Source organism: Mastomys coucha, unplaced genomic scaffold (assembly GCF_008632895.1).
Source record: "Mastomys coucha isolate ucsf_1 unplaced genomic scaffold, UCSF_Mcou_1 pScaffold23, whole genome shotgun sequence".
Taxonomy (NCBI): domain Eukaryota; kingdom Metazoa; phylum Chordata; class Mammalia; order Rodentia; family Muridae; genus Mastomys; species Mastomys coucha.
The window spans coordinates 41,532,666-41,553,048 of record NW_022196906.1 but is presented as its reverse complement, the minus strand read 5'-3'; the positions used below and the strand labels follow the sequence as shown (position 1 = coordinate 41,553,048).

The window sequence follows — 20,383 nt, the reverse complement described above, 5'->3', positions numbered from 1 at the left end:
AAATAAGCCCGTTTTCAGTACTTTACGGTTAGAGGACCCTAGCGGTGGCTCACTACACAGTACAGACAGGGGATATGTCCACAGAATATATCACAGAATGCTCCATAGAACAGAGCTAGAAAGGCATGGCCAGAAAAAGCAGTCGAGAGCCTGCAGGTTCCAGAGTTCTGCTGCTGAAAGAAGCCACTTTTAGACCAGACACACCCTAAAGGAAATCAGATTTAGTTGTATTATTTAACTGTGTGTATGTGGGAGCAAAGTGCCCTCAGAGACCAGCAGTGACTGATCTGGAACCGGTCTGATCTTCTGCCCTCCAGACCTATCCTCTGGAACCAGAGTTGCAGGATGTTGTGAGCCTCTTTGAAGTGGATGCTGGGAACCGAACTTGGGTCTTCAGTAAGAACAGTAAGTGCTCTGAACTGCTAGGCTATGTCTCCAGCCCTGCTGATATGTATAAGAAAAATCAGGAAATTCAGTCTGCAAGTTGGCATGTTGCTACATCTCTCTACTCACCTGTAGATTAAACTGCTCCAAAGTGCCAATTCAATACCTGTACTACAGAACTGCTATGAAGTGGTTCTCATCACTAAGTTTATATTTAAAATGGCTGGCCAACATAATGGTCCTGGGAGTCAGTATCATTCACAGAAACTGATGTCTTTCCTCACCAGCCGGATTAGTTCTCTTACGAATGGATTACATCTCAGGAGAATTAGCTATTTTAAAGCAGTATTACCTCATGTGTTTACCTCCTCCTAGTGTGACTGTGTGCTTTGCCAGCAATGAAGTGTGCACCAGAAACTGAACAGTTGCCAACACCATGTTTTTGGCCTTTCAGAACCATGAGTCAAAATAAATCTCTTTTCTTTATAAATTACCCAGCCTTGGGTACTGTTGCGGCAACAAAGCACACTGAGATGGCAGCCATCTTTCCCACTTCTGCACGAGCTGAAAACCAGAGATGCAGACACTAATCTACCTACAGAATGGGAGCTGCTGCTAATGACAGAACCCCCTGGCACGGTGAAAGGCACTTCCCAAGCTACCCTAGGATGTGTTCTGTTCTCTAGCTGTGGCTGTTTAAGCTGCGAGTTTCTACAAAGTTTCCAGCCACCCTCTCTCGTGTTATTCCTGCCAAAGCTGTCATTCATCACACAAAATGCAGTTGTGAGCTTCACAATTCGTTCTTTACTCAACACCACAACCTAAAGAATCTTACTTCACTTCAGTGGTCCAGACAGGCTGTCCATAGTTCTTATTTGCTGTTGTCCACTTGTTTGTTTGTTTTGTCTGGCTTTGCCATACCCGAACTGTACACTAAGACACTCAGGTCTCATTCCATTCCTCTATACAACCTTCTCCTGTGTTACTTTACATTCCAGACAGCAAACACACCTCTCTCTAGTGAAGCCTTCACTTCACTGGCACTAACCTGCATAACTCCCAGCACCTTCCATCCAGTGAGCTTGCCCACCTCCCCCAAGTCCTCCCTTCAGCAACAAGTCCTTTCTGGTGTCCAAACCTCCTCCTTCTTGCCCTCAACACAGCGACCTCCTTCAGGCTCGTTCACACACTCCTGCCTTGTCTATAACATCTAACATTACTTTATCCACATTGGAATATTTAGTAAGTTTGTTTGCAGAGTTTTTCATGTCCACATCTTCAACTCTACTCTCAAATTCTCTCCAACTCAAGAACCTTATTTTCAACCTGATTTCTAAACATTTCTCCTGTGGTTGGTAACAGCTTAGCAAATGTGATGGGTTCAAGTCAAGCTTACTAACCTCAACATCTCACATTGTTATATCTTAACTGGAACGGACACTTTTCTAGTCACTCAAATTCAGAACCACAGTCCACCTTCATTTCTGCTCTTTATTTTTCCTCGATTCCTACTTTCCACTCAGGCACTGAATCCAGTTAGTTCTGCCTCCCGTCTCTGAACATTGCCCTACTTCAAGCCTTCATTAGGATTAAAACTATTATCCCCCAACCTAGTACTCAGTTTCTAATCAATTCTCTGGGTTTCTAATCACTCTCAGATCCACATCCTAAACGAAACTTGTTTTTACTTCACTATTTAAAAAGCTTTCATTAGCTCCAAATGGCTTCCTAAGTTTAATCTAAACTCAGACTCCAAGGTTTTCCACGCCCTACCTTATCTTTTGCTAATCCCATTTCTCACTAGCCATTTTCACTTTTCCACCCATAAGCCTTTATTTAGTCACATGGGCTTCCTCAAGCATCTTACTCTTGAAAAGTATTTCCTGCACTTTCAGAACTTCATTTCAATGCAAAGCCTTTGAGACCCTCCTACTCCCAAATAGTTCCCTCCTGATGGGAAGTCCCACATGCCAAGTGATGGAAAAGTTCAACTCCTTCTCCAGTTCTCTGCTGCAGCCACAGCAACATCTCGTGGGAGCCCAAAACAAATAGGAAGAGAGAAAATGCCAAACAGATACACACTCCACACCACTGCCTATAGGGGATAGCCTAGACATCATGATTGCCCAGTACACAGCTTCGCTCTCTCTGGTCTTCTGTTTTCAATGTGAAGGCATCATTTTGTTTAAACCACTGGTATGAAACTTTAAAATAAAATAAAACAAGACAAACAAGTAAAAAAATCAAAGCACACTTTCTCCAGGAAGTACCTGACATATACAGAAATGGAGGGCTTCTCATTTGGAGATCAAATTACTTTGTACCAGATAAATGTTGAAAAAGGAATTTTACTTTAATCGCTTATTCCACTATGAGGACATTACATACTAAGACCCCTTCCCACCTCTCCTCTCATGCTTCTTTACTTCATGAGATGGTCAGGCCAAAATCTTGAAGATGATGACCCATTTTTAAAATGCCTAAAACTTTGGAAAAATCTTCTATTAAAATATATCTCTGTATGCTCTCATCTTATGAAGGGAGGATAGAGAGATATAAACCACAGGTAAATTAATATGAAATGTGAGACCATTTTTTGGCAAAAAATAGGTGAAGAAAAAGTCTGTTACTACCTTACTCTAAACTTCAAAGTTTTTTGATTGATTCACGCTCCTGCATGAATGGATGAGGGCACTTGAGGAATAACAATCCTGAGTGAAAAGAAAACCGAACCGACAGGTTATTTAAGGAATCATCAACTTGTTTTCATGCAAATGACCAGAATAATGAAATAAGCAATCCTGCAGGCAGGATCTAGATGCAATTGTTTTAAATTAGGATACTTGAAGCATTCACCACCTAATTCCAGAAGAAACCAAAACTGATTAACTCATCTTTTCTTCTTGGATAATACCAGCCATATACCATGCATTAATACACTGGCCAAATTTGTATTACAAAGGTGTCATTTTTCTTGGATATTGCCATCAAATCGTTATTAACTTGACAGTAGGTCATATTGATAAGGATATGTCTTTGAAGAATTATGGTAAGAAAAAGAAGGTTTAATGCCTTCAACTTAAAAGATTTCTCAAAAGGGCAATCCTGAAAAACCATCTACGGAGGAGAACCTGGCACGTGGTAGAGAACTAAAGGGAAGGTGTCATTCCACTCTAAGCCTCAGCTCATTGTGTAATCCACTCACAGTGCCCGAGCAACACGAGCTGTAACCTATGGAGCTACAGGAGAGGCATCCGTAAAAAATACTACGATCCCCATCACTCAAAGTACTTAAAGCACAGATCCAGACTAGGTTGGATGCAAGCCTCAGGCCCGGCCCGGGAAGAGGAGTCTGGATGGATGGCTGTAACTATGAAGACAGTGCTGGAGAAAGAAGCCATAAAAAACAAATCCTCCCCATCCCCAGCCTGCTGGGGGGAGGTAGAGCTAGAGAGTGCATCACTTCTGACAGTGAGAAAGAGGGCTGGCCACCCTCTCCTCTCCAACACCCTCACAAGGTCACAGTACATCAATGTTACAAATATACTTACAAAATATTACAGCAATAAACTCCAGTTAGTGTGGTTCCACCTCTACACTCAAGGCAAAGACCAAACTCCAAATGTCCCCTGAATTACAAGGTAACATCAAGAGCACTCTGCTCTCTTCCTGTGCACAGACAGACTCCCCCGTCTTCCATGGCGACTGAAAGGAAATCTCTCTGTTTAAACTGAGACCAGTTGTAGGCAATTAACTTTATAAGCTTCATTTTGTCTCAGTCTTAATTCCCACCAACGATGTAGTCACAGAGTGGAAAAGGCTCCAGAAATACGTGCTGCCTTGCCCATGTTTTTAAGCACAGCAACAACCCATTTCTCATGTGTGATCCGATTACTGTGATCTATTTTTTGATTCTGCAGCCACTGACTCCACATACATCTTTATTACCGCACAGGGAAAATTGTTACCCTGAGGTTTAAATTTCCCTATGCTCGCCTCCTCTTTCGAGAATATATCTCAGTTTTAAGACAAGATTCTTCTGAAAGCTGACAGGAGGAGGAGGAGATGACCTCTGAGATAAGTTTCTTGGTTTTGCCATTACAACCTAGCAATGACTCAAAGTCCAGCTATCCCGGGACTGTGGAGTGACTAAATAAATGGGAATAGAGTCTCTTATCTGGGCTGGTAGTCTAAATCTCTCCAGGGACTGCCCAGCAAGTACAAACAAACACCAGAAGCTGGTCCTTCAAGCTTCGGAATGGTCAGGCATTCCTCAGTTCTTCATCCAGGAGGAGAGACAAATCAAACGTTCGAGAATTACAACCCTAAAAGCTGTGAGAGGACAACCTCTGCGTTAAATCCACAAAAAGTAAGTAAGCCTGCTACAAATCTTCTATTCCAACTAGGAGAATTCAGGAGTGAAAAAGGATAGGACACACACACCTACTGAAAATTCAATTGTGTAATAGGAAACTGGCGAATAAAAGCACACTTCGGACTGGTTCACTTTCAAGTTGGTCTTCTACACCGAACTAATGTCCCCTGTTTGTGTGCATAATGAAAGGATTTAGAAAAGTTGTAACAGGCACCTAACACCCAATTCATTTATACTGACCATGTGTTACGAACAGGCCTGTGTGTCCAGTGTTATTAAGGGTATCATTGCAAATAAATCATCCTGCTATTCAAGACACATAGACACGCCCATCCAATACACATGGATACATGCCAACACAAGAAAAAGTAAAATGCCAACTATCATGAAGAATCAAAGAAATTTCAGTAAAAGTTGCAAGAATAATATTATAATCTGCCTGGGAAGTTACGGAAGACCTGCAAAAGAAAAACAACAGACTTAAGCCATTCTGTATGCCATTTAAATTTGCTAACCCTGAGGCAGGAAAAGGAATGAGACATTTCTCTCCATAGAAAGAAGCCCGAGAAAAACAAAACATACAGCAAATACATCCAGGAGGCTAGACTCCAGGAAGGATGTTTGATGGGAAGGAACAAACCAAGTCAGGAAAAGTAACGTACAAAGTAAAGTAATCCTCAAGCAAAGTTCAAAGGAGCGCCACAAAATACAACCTAACCAAGCCGAGTGGTCACGGAAGTTTCCTTCGAGCACCAGTGCTGAGCTGAAGTCTCAGGTCACAAGAGTCAGCCAGAGATTGATGATGTATACCAAGCAAGAGAGGTCTTGGAGCAATAGGAATGTCTTTATTTCTGTGGTCCATGTATGGGGAGCTGGGAGGAGGTGAGAGAAGAAGATAGACAGGACGTGATAAAAGACACTGCAGGCCTCCTGGAATGAGCAAGCCTTGCCTTAAAAGTACCAAGAACACATTTAAGGGTCTTAACCCTACCAGACCGAGTTCCCACCACAGCAGGAATGACGTGAATATCTATATGCTATGTACCCAGTATAAAGGAACAGATAATGCTTTGTCACATTTTGCTCAGGAGGCCAATCAGGGGCTCAGGTCTGGTAGGATTAAGCTAGAAAGTGACGATCCACCTAGAAACGGTATTAAAGATGCATTGCAGGGGAGGGGGCTACAAGTAAATGGACCAATTAAGGCACCACCGTTACACCAACTTAAATCTACTTTCTTTGGCTACAAAATGAAGCTGAGAAGGACTTATAAACCATTAGAGGGAAGAAGATGGTGAAGGAGACAGCGGTACTCTGAAGCCACACCCAGTCAAACTCCTGGGTGGATGATAGCAAGATTCTTCACAGGGACATCAAGGGTAGTAGAAGGGGTAAGGGGGAGGTTTGGCTGTAGACATTACAGTTTGATAACCATATAATTATATGTTTAAAATGATAGAGCTGGAAGATTGATCTAGTTTGTATCCTAGTTCTGGTATGTGCTCTTTGTGTTTCTTCTCTCTCCTCCTGCTCTCAGTTCCTACCTGTAAAAGAAATCAGCAGAAGTAAGTACTTTCAGCGTAACAGTGAGAACAAGTGAGCTCACAAGCAGACAGCAACTCAGTCTTGCTGTTCTCGCCTCGAGTCCCTGCAATGGAGATGTCCAACAAGCAGGCTTCTTTCCTTTTTTCTTTAAAATATGGTCTGAGATTTAAATACAAAGGGTACCTTGGTTATGCATTGCACACTTTAGAGTAGGTTATACTATGTTTTTGTTTGTTTGCTTGTTTGTTTGTTTGTTTAAGTAGATTTGGTTGCTTGTGTAATCCCAGGAAACAGAGGCAGAAGGATCATCTCCAGTTCAAGGCCAGTCTGGGATAAACAGTAAGTTCCAGGCTACAATTTCAAGACCTTCCTTAAAAATAATAATAATCATAACAACAACAATAATAAAAAGAAGGAAGGGCTGGAGCTTGTGCTGTAGTTATCCAACTTATTAAAGGAGAAGCATTTCTTAAATGATTGTCAAAAGCTAAGTAAAATGCAGTCAAATGTCAGAGGCTATAAACCCAAATATTCCAGCTGGGCAGTGGTGGCGCACGCCTTTAATCCCAGCACTTGGGAGACAGAGGTAGGTGGATTTCTGAGTTCGAGGCCAACCTGGTCTACAGAGTGAGTTCCAGGATAGCCAGGGCTATACAGAGAAACCCTGTCTCGAAAAACCAAAAAAAAAAAAAAAAAAAAAAAAAAAAAAAAAAGACTGCATATTCCAGAAACTGGTAAATATCAGACACACATTACATCAGTTTTGAAAGGCAGTCCTTGTTGAAAGAAATTGGAAAATTAAAAATATATACAGAATTCTACCCAAGAAAACTATTAGCTTTCTTGCTTTCTAAAACAAAGCTGAATGACAGAAGATCATTTAAATAAATGGGAAGTAGCCAGGGTGGGTCAAATAAAGAGAATACAGAGATGTACTAACACAATTTTAAAAAGAGTAATAGTACCCTTTCTTTAAAACAAAATGGGAAGCACAATAGGAATGAAATTGAAAGGTTAGTTTATTTTTAAAGAAGCCGAAAAAGTATGGGATTTTTTTCTTAGCCATGTGGCTGATTTAAGTACCCAAAAAATAAATCTACAAAATCAACACACCCCCTCTCTCTCACACACACATACAAGGGGCGGAAGGGAGGGAAGGAGGGAGGGAAGAAGGGAGAACATGTAGGCTCAAACTTGTTAACACCATATATTTCGTGTACACAATTAGGATTGGTTTGGTTTGTTATTTTGGGGGGTGGGGAGGTGCGGGTGAGGGAAGTGTGTAACCCTGGCTGTCCTGGAACTCACTTCGTAGAGCAGGCTGGCTCTACAAACTCAGAGACTCACCTGCCTCTGCCTCTCATGTGCTGGGATCAAAGACACACTGTACCACCACTGCCAGAACAAGTAAGATCTTTTTAATGATAAAAAGAGCAGGGAGGGAGGGGAGAATCTGAGATTTACTTGGTAAGATCATGGTCCACAGTGGTCTTGGTGAAGTAATTTCAAAAATCCTTCCATATTAGTTATAAGATATGGATGGAGCTGGGACCCAGGGTTCGCACCTGGGACAGAGGAGGTAAGGAAGGAATGGGAGATGGAGAAAGACAACTTGGATGCCAGGCTAGAGCAGAAGGCATCCATGTCGCATGTCATGACTGAGCTGAACAAACGTTAGACATACAGGCCAGGTAACAGGGTGTATGCGCTGTGGAGGGTGTACAGAGGAGGTTGCAAAAGTCCTACCTCTGCCCAAGGACAACATAAATCTAATGAGCGCAACAACTCTCTTCTATCTACTGAGCATTCCTCCACAAAAAGGAAACAGAACTCATTAGAGAAATAACTAGATCCAGTTCCAGGGGAGAATTCATTTAAGGTTAGCCTAGAGCTGATGACATAGTGAGAAAGTACTTGGAAGAATGGGCAACAAGATACCTCAGTGAGTAAAGGTCCCTATAACCTGAGTTCAATCCCAAGATCCTCCGGAAGAAGGAGAGAACCAATTCCTCCAAGTTGCCCTATGACCAATACATACACGCTAGAGCATGCACATGGACACACAGGCACATGTGTACTCATATACACAAGATAAATAAATGTTAACAAAGAATTTTAACTAGCAAGGCTACATCGAAGTAAGACAGCAGAGTTCAAAGATGCTCTCAACACAGCAATACCTCCCTCCACCTAATATTAGAATCCCAGAATTAAAAAATGGCAAGTCTGTAAGCACAGGTATGATATTTGACACAATTAGTGCTGTTGCCCTGTTAACTCAAGAAGTGCTGTAAGAGAAAAGGATCAGCATTCTCAAAATTATTCTACAGACTTCTTTATTAATTACAAAGGGGCAACAATGAAGAAACTTGTGATCTAGCTAAACAAAGTGATTAATTTGGTATGTTTACCCAGGATCTAGGGAAAACCTGATAAGGAGCTACAAGATGACAACATCAATTCAGCTATCCTAGTATTCTCATCAAAAATGCCTAATCTGAGTCAAACCTGGAGGAAAGGTGCAACTATAGAACATGCTAGAAAATGGCATATCTAGACTCAAAATGTCAGGGCTGTGAAAGGCACCTCTTTTTTGAAAAAATCTTTTCAATGGGATGGGAGGAGCATCCCAGTGATAGAGTACTAGTCCACTGTGCAGGAAGCTCTGGTTGATACCTAGAACCACAAAAATAATAATAATAATAATAATAATAATAATAATAATAATAATAGTAACAATAGTAATAATAACAACAACAGGAAAGAAAGGGTGGACAATAGGGAAGTGGTTTTACACTGAAAGATCCCAGAGACATGAAAACTAAATCCAGTGTGTGTTTGCTGGTGACATCAAGATCTCTACTGGGCAGGATAAAGCAAGGCTAACAGGCCGATGGAAAGACTATGACCTAGATAATAGATAATAGTAGATGCACAGTATCGTTCCTGAGACTGCACATGAAAATAACCTTATTCTCAGGAATTTCATGACGAATATTCAAGAGACTTATGTCATACTCGTTATTCATTTTCCTGGGGTTCAGAAAAAGAAAAACTGGGAATATATGTTTACCTATTATTTAGGGAGATGGCAATAATACAAATGGTCAAAATGTTAACAGTTGAGAGCTCTGAAGTAGAAATAAATATGCATCGTCATTGTGCTCTGATTTTAAGTTTCCTGAGATTTTGAAATTTAAAATAAATAAATAAATAAAAAATAAAACAAAACACCTGGTGGAAGAAAAAAGCAAATATCAAAATATATATATAACTACCTTCTTGCTTCTTGAAAGACAGAAATATGCCCAACAGTCTCTGGCATAAAATAGATACTCAAATGAATGATCATTTTCATAAATCAAATGTTTGTTCTTCTCTACCAGCTGCCTTATGGGCTAGCAATACCATGTCTTTATTCAATATAGCAAATACAGTATAAGAGGTTGATTGAAATAATAAAGTCTGTGTTTAAAGGCCTGATAATTAGATTATGATCTCGCTGTTCCTCTGATGTTGCATGATTCCACTCACTTGATGCCTTCACTTCTCCTCAAAGCAGTCTGAGAACATCTTGAATTAATCCTTTCAACATACTTTTTCAATACTGCCTAACATGTAAGGGATTTACAAATGATTATGTATTAGGAGACATCACCCACCGCCACTAGGTAGATATTTTAATAAAGAGATGGATAGACATGGATACTTCCAGTGTTAACATCCCTCTGTGTGTGGTCTGCTTCGACTGCTGACATTCTGTAAGGCAGGCTGCTTTGCTCTTTTTCATGCTCCTTTTGTGGAACCTGAAGCAAGGCTTCCACTTGCCAGTCTGGCCCATGGAATGGAGAGATCTGCTCCAGGAGCAAACAGTGCAATAGCAGCTAACACTCTTGTGATCGCTAACAAAGCTGGAGACAGGGGCCAGGGGGCTCTTAACAAGGATGCGCACTCACAAGATAGGCATAAGCAAAAGTGAAAGTGGGTGCCATTTAAGCTAATCTCTACTTGAACCTTTTAAGAGATAAAACCATTTGAGCAGTAATTTAGTTCTAAATTAACTTGGGTCTTTTTTTTCTCCCTATCGTTAAAGTTTTCATTGTTTAAATAAGGGTTTCTGCAAGAGAAATGAGGCGATGCTCCTGTTTTATTCAGAAGAATGGAGCTGATGATGTGCAAGGACTGGGCGGCTTGACTTAACTCAGGCAGATGCAGCAAAGAGCCAAATATACAAACACAGTCTGACCCTCAAGACTCCTCAAACATCGGAAGACAATGAAAAATCGCACCACTGTATTACCACAGTGCTAACCTTTGTGTACCAGCAAGAACTGTACCAGACAAGGAAAACCGAAGGCATGGAGGATGGCAGATGGCAATACCAGATCCTCCAAAAGGATCCCTCAGACAGCAAGTTCAACAGTGAGACCGAGAAACAAGAACTCCATGGTTTTGTTTATTGAGCCAGTGATAACTCATCCTCTATTATTATCTACCAAAAAAAAAGCGACTAGAGCTGCCACAACATTGGCAAGGCTGGCACAACTGTGTTGAGTTAAGCACCTCTACTCCCAAACCGACTAAGTTTGAACAGTAACCGACAGAGGCCAGGGCGCACTCTCCTGCCGTCTCTCAGGTGGGTTTTTTCTGATAACTACATGCACCAGATGTAAGCATCAAGATGCCATCTGCAAGGTGGCATTTCCCAGATCACCTTCACAGCGGCTGATCTCATCCCAAGCCAGTAGATCTACACAATGCCCTTTGATTTTTGTTTTTTCACCCTTGAGAAATGATGCTCCTTTGAAAACTTCACTTGGGGGCTCAAAGCATTACTTTGACAAACTGTAATTTAAGACACTTACCCCTTTTGTTCTTAGGCTAGAGCAAAGCATAATATTCAAACAGGTTCCACCCAAAAGCCACAATGTGTTTTTAATCTTCTGAAGCTTAAACATTCCATGAAAATTTATGACCGCAATACTGACAACTTTTGTCACAATCTCTAATTGGCATAAAGAAACCCAGCCACGCACACACCTGTAAAACAGAAAAAGAAAGGCCGGCAGGGAGGCCTTCCTTAAAGAAGTGCAGGCTGGTTAAAACGAAAGCCAAAAGGGAAAGGTATCTACTCTCAAAGGAGATGAGGAGAGACAGCCGTCCTTCACCTATGAGCCAAGACAGACAGTTAAAGGAAAAGCGGAGTCGTTTTATGCCATGGCGACCAGATGATGCTGCTGGGCAGAACCACTCTCTTCCTCGGGTTCACTGCAGAATCATCAGTCTTCCAGTCCCATCAGGATTGGGCTGAAAAGTAATAAGAAATGAAGGCAATTAGAGAGGAAACGAGAGAGCAACTGAGGAAGGACCCACCGAAAGACAAAGCAGCTCAAAGACTGAATTCAAAGCCAAGAAACAAGAATTTGAGATTAGGCTTCTGAAAGGGAAGCTCCATGACCCTGTCCTGAGAGGAATTCCAACTGCAGCAGACAAGACTCAATCTACCTGAGTAGCAGAGAGAGTATTCCGGGTGGGGAGTGGCTAGGCATCTTCTACTGGGAAAAAAACAGCACAGGGCGGGCACTAAGTTTCTAGAGCATCATGAAGGAAAAATAAATCGTGGCATATTTAATTTCACTGTAGGGGAAATGAGCTAGGTTAGGAAGGTACCTGCTGAGATGCCTGAAGCCCTAGGTTCGGTGCCAAGCACAGCTCAGCCTCCAGAGCCACATCAACAAGGTACCGTGGACGGATACCTGTAAACCTTGTGCTCTGCTGGTAAAAAACATCTCTGACTGCACAGCCAGTTCCTAACCAGAGTTGGAAACACGGGGCACCGTCTCAAACAATAATAGGAACAATGAACAAAGAAAAGGAGGAGGAAAGGGCTCCAAATTTAGGGACACAAGGACTAGAGTGATAGTGGTATTCTCAGTAACGAAGAAGACTTTAAGGAAAGCTGTTACCAGCGCACAACAAAGAACGGTCCATTTTGGAAAAGCCATCCCAGCCGTGTAACAACATGGTGCAGACAATGGGAGAGTGTGAGCATGTAAGCCCCCTTGTTTTCCACTGGCAGATTCTTCTCCACCTCTCCAGGAATGGCATAACTTAATTCTAACTTGGTGATGCTGGTCTCATGCTGGAGAGCTGAGGGAAAATTAGACCGTCTACCTTCCCAAAGAACTCTGCCAAGATTCAGACACTTACTTACTCTAGGCATTGACAGAAGTCCACACTCACTAGAACACCAACCTCAAACCCTGAGGAGCACTTTCACGTCAAGCTTACTTAACATTCTGAAATACCTACATCAAAATATTGGGTTAAAGAACTTGATTCCAGTGCAGCATCTACTAAGAGGTTCTTTTTAAATATCTACCACAGCTCTTCCTTAAGGTAGCCCCTTTGTTCAAGGTCCCTCGTAGTCATACACAGGCTCTTTTGGCATCCGCTTTTATCAACCTTTAACACCAAGTTTCTCTTATGCATAACCATCAAGGCTACGCACCATTTTGGCCGCATGAATACCTAGATCTCCCTTTTGTCTACCCCTAGTCCATGGACAACTGCCCCAAGGCTTTGGAGGACGAGCACTGGAAGACCTTCAAAGAAAGAAAGAAAGTGTTCATTAACCCTAACAGCAGCTGCTGCCTAGAGCCTGCAATTTAAATCTCTGAAAAAGAAACCGTGGCTTCTGAAATTCCAACAAGGAGGTATCACTTATGATTACAAACATTCCAGTGGGTTCCTTCCTTCATTGATGGCTTCCAGACAGACAAAAGGTTTTTATACCATTTTGGTGACATTCCCCAAGCCCTGGATATACAAACTCCTTCATACATTTTCTTGACCAATGGTCAAATCAGGAGACAGGTTTTCCCCTGGACAAGGCCACCGGGACCCCTTAACATCATCTCACATCATTTCTTGTTCAGCTGAGAACAACAGAAAGCTTCAGATTTGTATCCGCATTAAATGAAACCTTCAAGAAGGAGCTTTGTTAAAATCAAAATAAAGGAGATGAAGGGATGGGTCAGAGGTTAAGAGCACTTATTGCTCTTGCACATGACCTGGGTTCAGTTCCTAGCATCCATATAGCAACTCCCAACCATCACTAACACCAGTTCTAAGGTCCGTGACACCCGCTTCTGACTTCGGTAGGCACCAAGCACACCCTTGGTGCACGTAGCACACATGTAAGCAAAAATTCATATGCACAAAACAAATCTTTTTTTATGAAAATGAATCAAAAAGAAAGGGATGTACAGAGGGAAGGAGGGAGAATGGGCAACCTCACATGTCACAAACCTTGGAAAAACCAACTTTTTTTCATGGGGGAAAAAAAACCAAAATTTCAGAAATGAACAATAAGGTTGTCCAACATTTCCAGCTGAAATATTGAATATCATTTTTAAATGAATGGGGGCAAATATTGAGAATAAAGTTAGTAACCTTTTCTCTCGCCTCTTCCCCCTTAGCCCCAACCCACAAGAATAACACCAGAGTACTCACGGTGAACAGCATGGGTGCCTCATGCCACAGAAGGGACTTTCATCACTCCAGTTACAGACTGAAACCAACACTTAGCCAGTTAGGAATGGAAAAAAGACATTTTTTTTCCTATTAAGCAATATATGTACAAAATGCAATGTCATTTATACCATGGAGGACTAGAGGGCACACACACATGCACACACATCTTTATGGAGTATCTGATAGCCATCAAACTAAAATAAGCTTTCCATACAAAAGTCTGTGGATAGAGGGTAATCATTATGGGAACAACTGGAAATGGCCAATTTCACCAAGGGTGCAGACCACAGTGGAGATTAGCCACAATTACTGCATATATTTATACAACCATATCTACACAACAATAAACTCATCTTATCCGATCCAAACAAAACCTTGCTCAAAATAAACTACACCGCAGGAGGGGTCTCCTCAGCACAGGCAGGCATCCACTCTGCTTCTCCAGTTCCTGCCTGGGCATTCCCCACTGAGATAACCCGTCATTCCGTTCCTCAGAAAGGCAAGAGGAGCAGGCAAGACTCTGTATATCCAGTTGAGAATCTGTATAATTCAGATAATGATACTGTAATTATAAGCGAGGAAATTCATTCTGAAGTAACTGTGGAAAAATTATAGGATGCCCAAGATTTATTTAAAATAATCCAGGAGGAATAGAAAGCACAGAGGGGAGATGATGAAGGAAGGCTGGGTAACTGTTGAAACTGGACGATCTGCGCGTAGAGCTAATAAGACGTTCTTTCTGCTTTTGTGAATATTTGAGATTATCCACAACCAAGTTGGGGGAAAGGGAGAGAAAATAAGGCCAATATAAAAGACATCCTGGAAAAAAAATGTTTCCCTTTAAGAAAAAGAAAATGTTCCCTTTCGCTTTTTCTCTACAAATGACAAAGGAGAACCTGCAAAGGAAACCAAGGGAGGGTCTTATTCCAGACTTAAGAAAAGACAAATGAGATCTTACAACCAAAACATGAGCTTCCTGAAGCTTAGCTTTCGCCTATGTGACTTACACTACAGCAACACAGCCCTGCCGTTTCCCATATGAAGGCACTTTGGATGACATCCGCGCAGTGGCTGCCAGATAAAGTCCAGAGGTTGCAGAATCATTTGTCAACACCAAAGGCAAAGGTAGCAAGAGCTGGTCCTTTCTTCCCAGAGGTCACTCCTTCTGATCCATGGGTTTATTACCTAGAGCAAACAATTAATCTCGATGCCTTCAGAATACAAAAGAGTTTGAGCCAAGTATCCTCCCATGATCCGTATGATACTGGGCATCCCTGCCAGGAGGAAGGACAGAAGGTCCACTGGCTGGACATCAAGGGACCTGTCTCCATCCAAGATCTACAGCTAACTCAGCTTCTGTTCAGTCGGGCTTCAGTAGCCTCACCTGAAGACAATGGAAGTGCCTAAAAAAGATCGTGGTTATCTTTTCTTTTCAAAAGTTCTATAATCATAAAAATCTATAATATTTTTTAAAGCATGTTGGTAGTCCAATGTTATATTTTCTAGTGCTTTAATTTGAATATGTAAACTTCTATATAACATGTACGTTCAAATGTAAATGTACACAGGTTCACATTTGTGTCAGTACGCACACACTCTGATACTATTAGGTGCTTACACGGGGCTAATTGCTTCCATCTCGAAGCGGCAAATTTTCAGTTCTGCAACAGATGTCGCTGTGTGATTTCTCCTTTCTGTGCTGAATTTTCTGTTAAAAATGCCCAGCATAATGGTCAGTAGCATTCTTCCAAAGAAAGATATACAGCATTTTAATCCTTTGGATTTCTTTCTTTTAAATTTTCTTCCTATGTGGCCAATTTCTATTCAAACTACAGTATCAATTAGTTTGGCCCCTTCTAAGAAATACTCTCACATAAAAATGGTCCTTTTGTTAAATGCTCACATTCGCACACAGGCACACACACACTCAAAAATTTAAAAATGCAATACAAACTCTATATGGCTAGCTTTAAAATGTCACAAAAACAGACCCAATAAGAGTGAGTCTCATAGCACTGATTTTCATAGTAGTACTATCAATTTTAAAGAAAAAAAAATCACTTAACAATAGAGGCTGAAGAATTGCAATAATACTATTAATTTCTTATGTATAAATCTGAAATGTACCAGGTGTGGGATAAAGTTTAAAAATAAAATCCTAGAGCACCATTAACGATGCTGGAATAATAAATAAAAATCTGGATTTTCATTTTTAAAATGCCCTTAAAGATAAACAGTTAGGCTAATTGCAAGATATCTTTACCTACTATACTGACATTCATTATTTTGACACATATCCTAGAAAAATGACATCTCTTTCCCTTTACCCAGTGCACTGTCCAATGTTGATCAGTCTCAACAGGTAGCCACCTGGCAGTGTCTTCCGATGACAGCCAACAATGGCAGCAAAGATTTCAAAAATCTCCTTTGAAACCTGAGAGCCTGTTCTGTTCTGGGGTTTTGGAGGGAGTGGAGAGACAGAGAAGCAGGTAGTGAGTAAGGACCAACTCCGGTAAGAATAGGAAGTCAGGAAGTAAGAGAGGAAGCCAGAGTGCCCTGCCTGTTATCATCTTCCCTGCCTGATACCCCTTTACCAGGAAAGCCACTGGGGAAAACTGGATAAAGCATGTACAACATCCATATGAATAAAGCTCTTTGTTCCAGAGAACTGCCTGCTCTTTTATTCCCCCCTTTTTCGTATTTGTTCATTTCAAAAGATTGCTCAATGGGTCTCTTGTTCCTCCAAAATGTCCCGGGCAAATAATGCAAGCTTGTCTCGTCACACAAGTCACTAAATGAAGCCTTGTGCGTCTCCAGTGACACACTGTAAATATAAAGTGGCATTAATGAGGGATATTTTATCGAAGCTATCATGGGCAAGTGCAAGTCCCTACTGTGACTATTCAATTTGATGCAGGAACAGCAACAATAGCAGGGCGTCACTTTTGCAAAGTCCCTGTCCCCAGTTTGCAAGCCCCAGTCGGCTACAGCAAGCCAGGACTAACTGCTACCTTCACAAATCCCCCACCCATCAGCCATCTTCTCTAATCCTAAAAAGAGTAAGAGCGGGTTGGTCTACCACAGGTTCCTTTAGGATCCCAAACGGTAGCATGCCTGCACTTTAAACATGACAGGAGTGATTAACAATGTGCAGGCAATCCTATTTTGGATGCATTTCATACAGGTCTGTTTCATCCAAACACCACAGGAAAGATGGGAGTGGATTTTCTCTGGGATGGGGGTGAGGGCTGGAGGACAGGGAGAATGGCTTCAGTTACAGAGGCAAACAGAACCAGGAACCCAATACACAATAGCGGGACATGGCTCTCTCAGCAAGGATGAGAATGAAACAAACGGAATGAAGTTAGAAGGTAGCACCAACAGGTTTCTTTAAACCCAGGGAATGAGAAGCAAGAGGCCCCTGTGAAAGCTTTAACTTAACATGTGAGGAAAAGCAGTCCTAAGGTGGCCACCTGAAATTGATTCCTGCGGTATGGAATCGAGGGCTTTGCTAAGACTGTCTCTCAAACTGCACACATACATACATACATACATGCATACATACATACACTCACATAAACATACACACACACACACACACACACAGCACTCACATTAAAGTCATCTCATCCCCTTCGCTACAAATCAAACCCAATTACTTTCTAATTTGAACACAATCTGATAAGCGGCGAACAAACAGGGATGTACACAAGAGCAAGAAGCTGCTTCCATGGTAACTGGCAACAGAATTTTCCTGTAGCTTTGACATGCACGGTTGAGTTCCAGACCGTTCCCTTCTAAGTCAGCACACATCCCTCGCCGGGAAGGCAACTTCTCATCGAGAAATAGTACAAATATAGTAGTGTTGTTACTACCCAGAGCCTTCAATGAGCAGGCTTGACAAGGGAGGCACAATGTAATCCTACTCTGTTGGTTTAGTGGCATTGCATGGCTCCCATTTTTAGTCGAAAAGCAATATCCCGGGCCAGCGCTTCCCTCCCCCACCCTTGGTTCTGCAGCCAATACAAGTCTATTGTTGCCTCTGTAATGCGCCAGTTACCCAGCCTTTACTCACGCTCACGTTTAACTGACACTGGCGCTTTTTACAATGCAGCACGAGGGATCTCTTTCGGGAACACTCTATCGAACCCTTCCAGTCAGTGGCATCATCAGAAATTAAGTTGTAACCACACCGGCTTCGGTTAAACCTAATTATCTTGTAACTCATAAATTAAGAATTCACAGAAGAAAAACATATAAACATCCGGAGACAGAACGTAGCACGGAAGACAAAATTCTCAAGCTGGAATGGAAGGTGCTGCCAGGATCCCACCCTTAGAACCTCAATTCGTTCTTCAAGCCGAGTTCCTCCGCAAGCCTATTTTATAATGGGGGTGGGGGGTGTCAAATCAACCAACCTGGCATCCCCTAAAATCAGAAGCTACTAGCATTCCCAAGCATCCCCCTCTCCAACAGCGTGTCTCCTGCGGTGTTTACATAACTATGTGTCCTCTAGCGTGTAAACAAAAGACACAACCCAAGCAGAAAGGCGCCCCCGGAACCGCAGGCAGGCTGGCCCAGCTCTGCATCCTCCCAGGCAGGGGGCTCCGCAGGTGGGGGATGAGCTCGCGGCATCCTCTACCACTTGTTGCTCGCAGGTCCTGCAGCTCGGAGCTGCGAGGGGGTTTGCAGGCACAGAGCCCTAGCGCATCCCCTCGCGCAGAAGCCCGCTCGCCACCGCCCGGTGCAGCTCGGTCCCGCCGGTCGCCAGGAGGCAGCGGCAGGCTGTACGGCAGCACGGGGACGCCGTGCGGCGGGCAAGAGCGGCGAGGTGGCGGGAAGGCGGGCGCAGCGCGGCCGGCCTCTCCGGTGGGGAAGAGCTCCGGCTCCCTTTTGTTAGTGAATGCAAACACTGCCCTCTTCTTTCGCGACCGCGCCAACGCGCCCAGCGCCGGGGCAGGCACACGCGGGGCTCCTGCCAAGCGCTCGGCGTCTTCAGGGGAAGGCGCGGCGCTCGCCGAGCCGCCGCCACCCGGGCAGATTCTCAAGACGGCCGGCCACGCGGGGAGCGCCCCGAGGCCCGCAGGGCACACGCCGGGCCGCAGAGGCCGCGAACGCCCCCGCCACCACCTGCGGGCCGCTTGCCCGAAGGACGTGCAGCCGGGAAATCCCGGATCCCCACTCTCGGCAGAGGCCTCGGCGGCGCGGACAAGCTGCGGGCTCCAGGAGCCCCTCCTGCAGCGGCGGCGGCGAGCGGCCGCCCCCGAGCCGGGAACTTTCCCTGCCTGGATTCCAGCCAAGCCGACCCGCAGCCTAGCGGAGAGGGTCGGGGGGCAGCATTCGGCTGGAGGGAAACACGAGAGGCGTGCAGCTCTCGGGCGAGGGATCAGCCTGCAGAGCGCGGGCAAGCCGCGGAGAGGACACGACGGTGGGGATGTCCTGGGGACCCGCGAAGGAGAAAGCTTCGGGGAACGGAGAATCGATCGGGGGGGCCGAGCTGGAACGGAGGGGGCGAAAGCTTAGCCTGGGGACACGGGAGGACCTGCAAGTTCCAGGGACGAGAGCGAGTTTCCGAGGGTCCGGAAGGTTCGGGGCGCCTCCGAGGGCTCCCCTTCCCCCCCACGCGCTAGCCCCCGGCCCCCGAGCCCACTCCTCTCAGCACCCCGCGCTACGCCAGGAAGAAGAGGTGTGGGTGCAGCCATCCCTGAGGGCGCCCATCCGCAGCCGGCGGGCAGGAGAGAAGGGGTGCCGACCCCTCGGCCCCTTCCATCGCAGCCCCGACTTTCCTTACCACGCTCCCGCCGCTTTGGATTTAGGAAGTGGGGGAAGGTTGTCATGGAAACGTCCCCCCTTCCATAGCTACGGCTCCTGGGGGTGCCCGGGGGGGTTTTCGGGACCAATCCGCGGGTGCCCACAACCTACCTGTGGGGATCAGTGCCGCGGCCGAAAGGAGCAACAGCAGGAGCCGGAGCCGGAGCCCTGGAGGCGCCGCCGCCGCCGCCACAGCCGCTGCCGCCGCACACTGGGATCCGCTCGGCAGCACAGCACTCGCCATGTCGGGCACCTGCCTCAGACTGGCGGCGGTGGCTGCCTCCCGAGCCCGAGCGGACAGCTAATGAGATGCTAATGAGATGCGCTGGAGGCGGAGTCAGGAGCGACCAATCGTGGCACCGCGAGCCCAACCCGGCTCTCAGAGGGCTAGCCCCCCTCCCCCACCCCGCCCCCTGGCGCTAGCGTTCGGCCGCGCGCCCGCGCCACCTAGGGGCGGGGCCGAGGGGAGGGGCCTATGCAAATATGTTTACGTTAAAATTCGGCCTCGCTTCCCTGAAGGAGGAGAGGCTGTACTGCCCCGCGCTCGGCGTGGTGGGTTGCGGAGAGGGTTGCAGCTTCAGGAGGCGGGTCTCTAGCTGTCGTGAACCTTTACTAGGAATCTTGACGCCACTCGCCGCGGCGGACTCCTGCTCCGAGAGTCTGACCGCGAGGCTCCTGGGCTCGGGCACTGCGTGTGTATCGGCCTGTGGAAGTCACACGTTACAGAATTTC

The 20,383-nt window shown here is 44.6% G+C and overlaps 1 protein-coding gene across 5 annotated transcripts in view; it reads right to left on the bottom strand.

Annotated features, from left to right (window-relative positions):
• Nucleotides 1–20,099, bottom strand: part of Cadm1 (cell adhesion molecule 1) — a 325,077-nt gene extending 304,978 nt beyond the window's left edge. For 3 of the 5 annotated variants that reach the window (XM_031345161.1, XM_031345163.1, XM_031345162.1), the window contains exon 1: nucleotides 19,763–20,019. In XM_031345161.1, the coding sequence (XP_031201021.1) occupies nucleotides 19,763–19,895 (133 nt within the window). In that variant the 5' untranslated portion in view covers nucleotides 19,896–20,019. Of the gene's footprint in view, nucleotides 1–19,762 lie in introns of all 5 variants that reach the window. The other 2 variants (XM_031345160.1, XM_031345165.1) reach the window with 2 other exon arrangements.
• Between the last annotated feature and the right edge of the window lie 284 nt (nucleotides 20,100–20,383).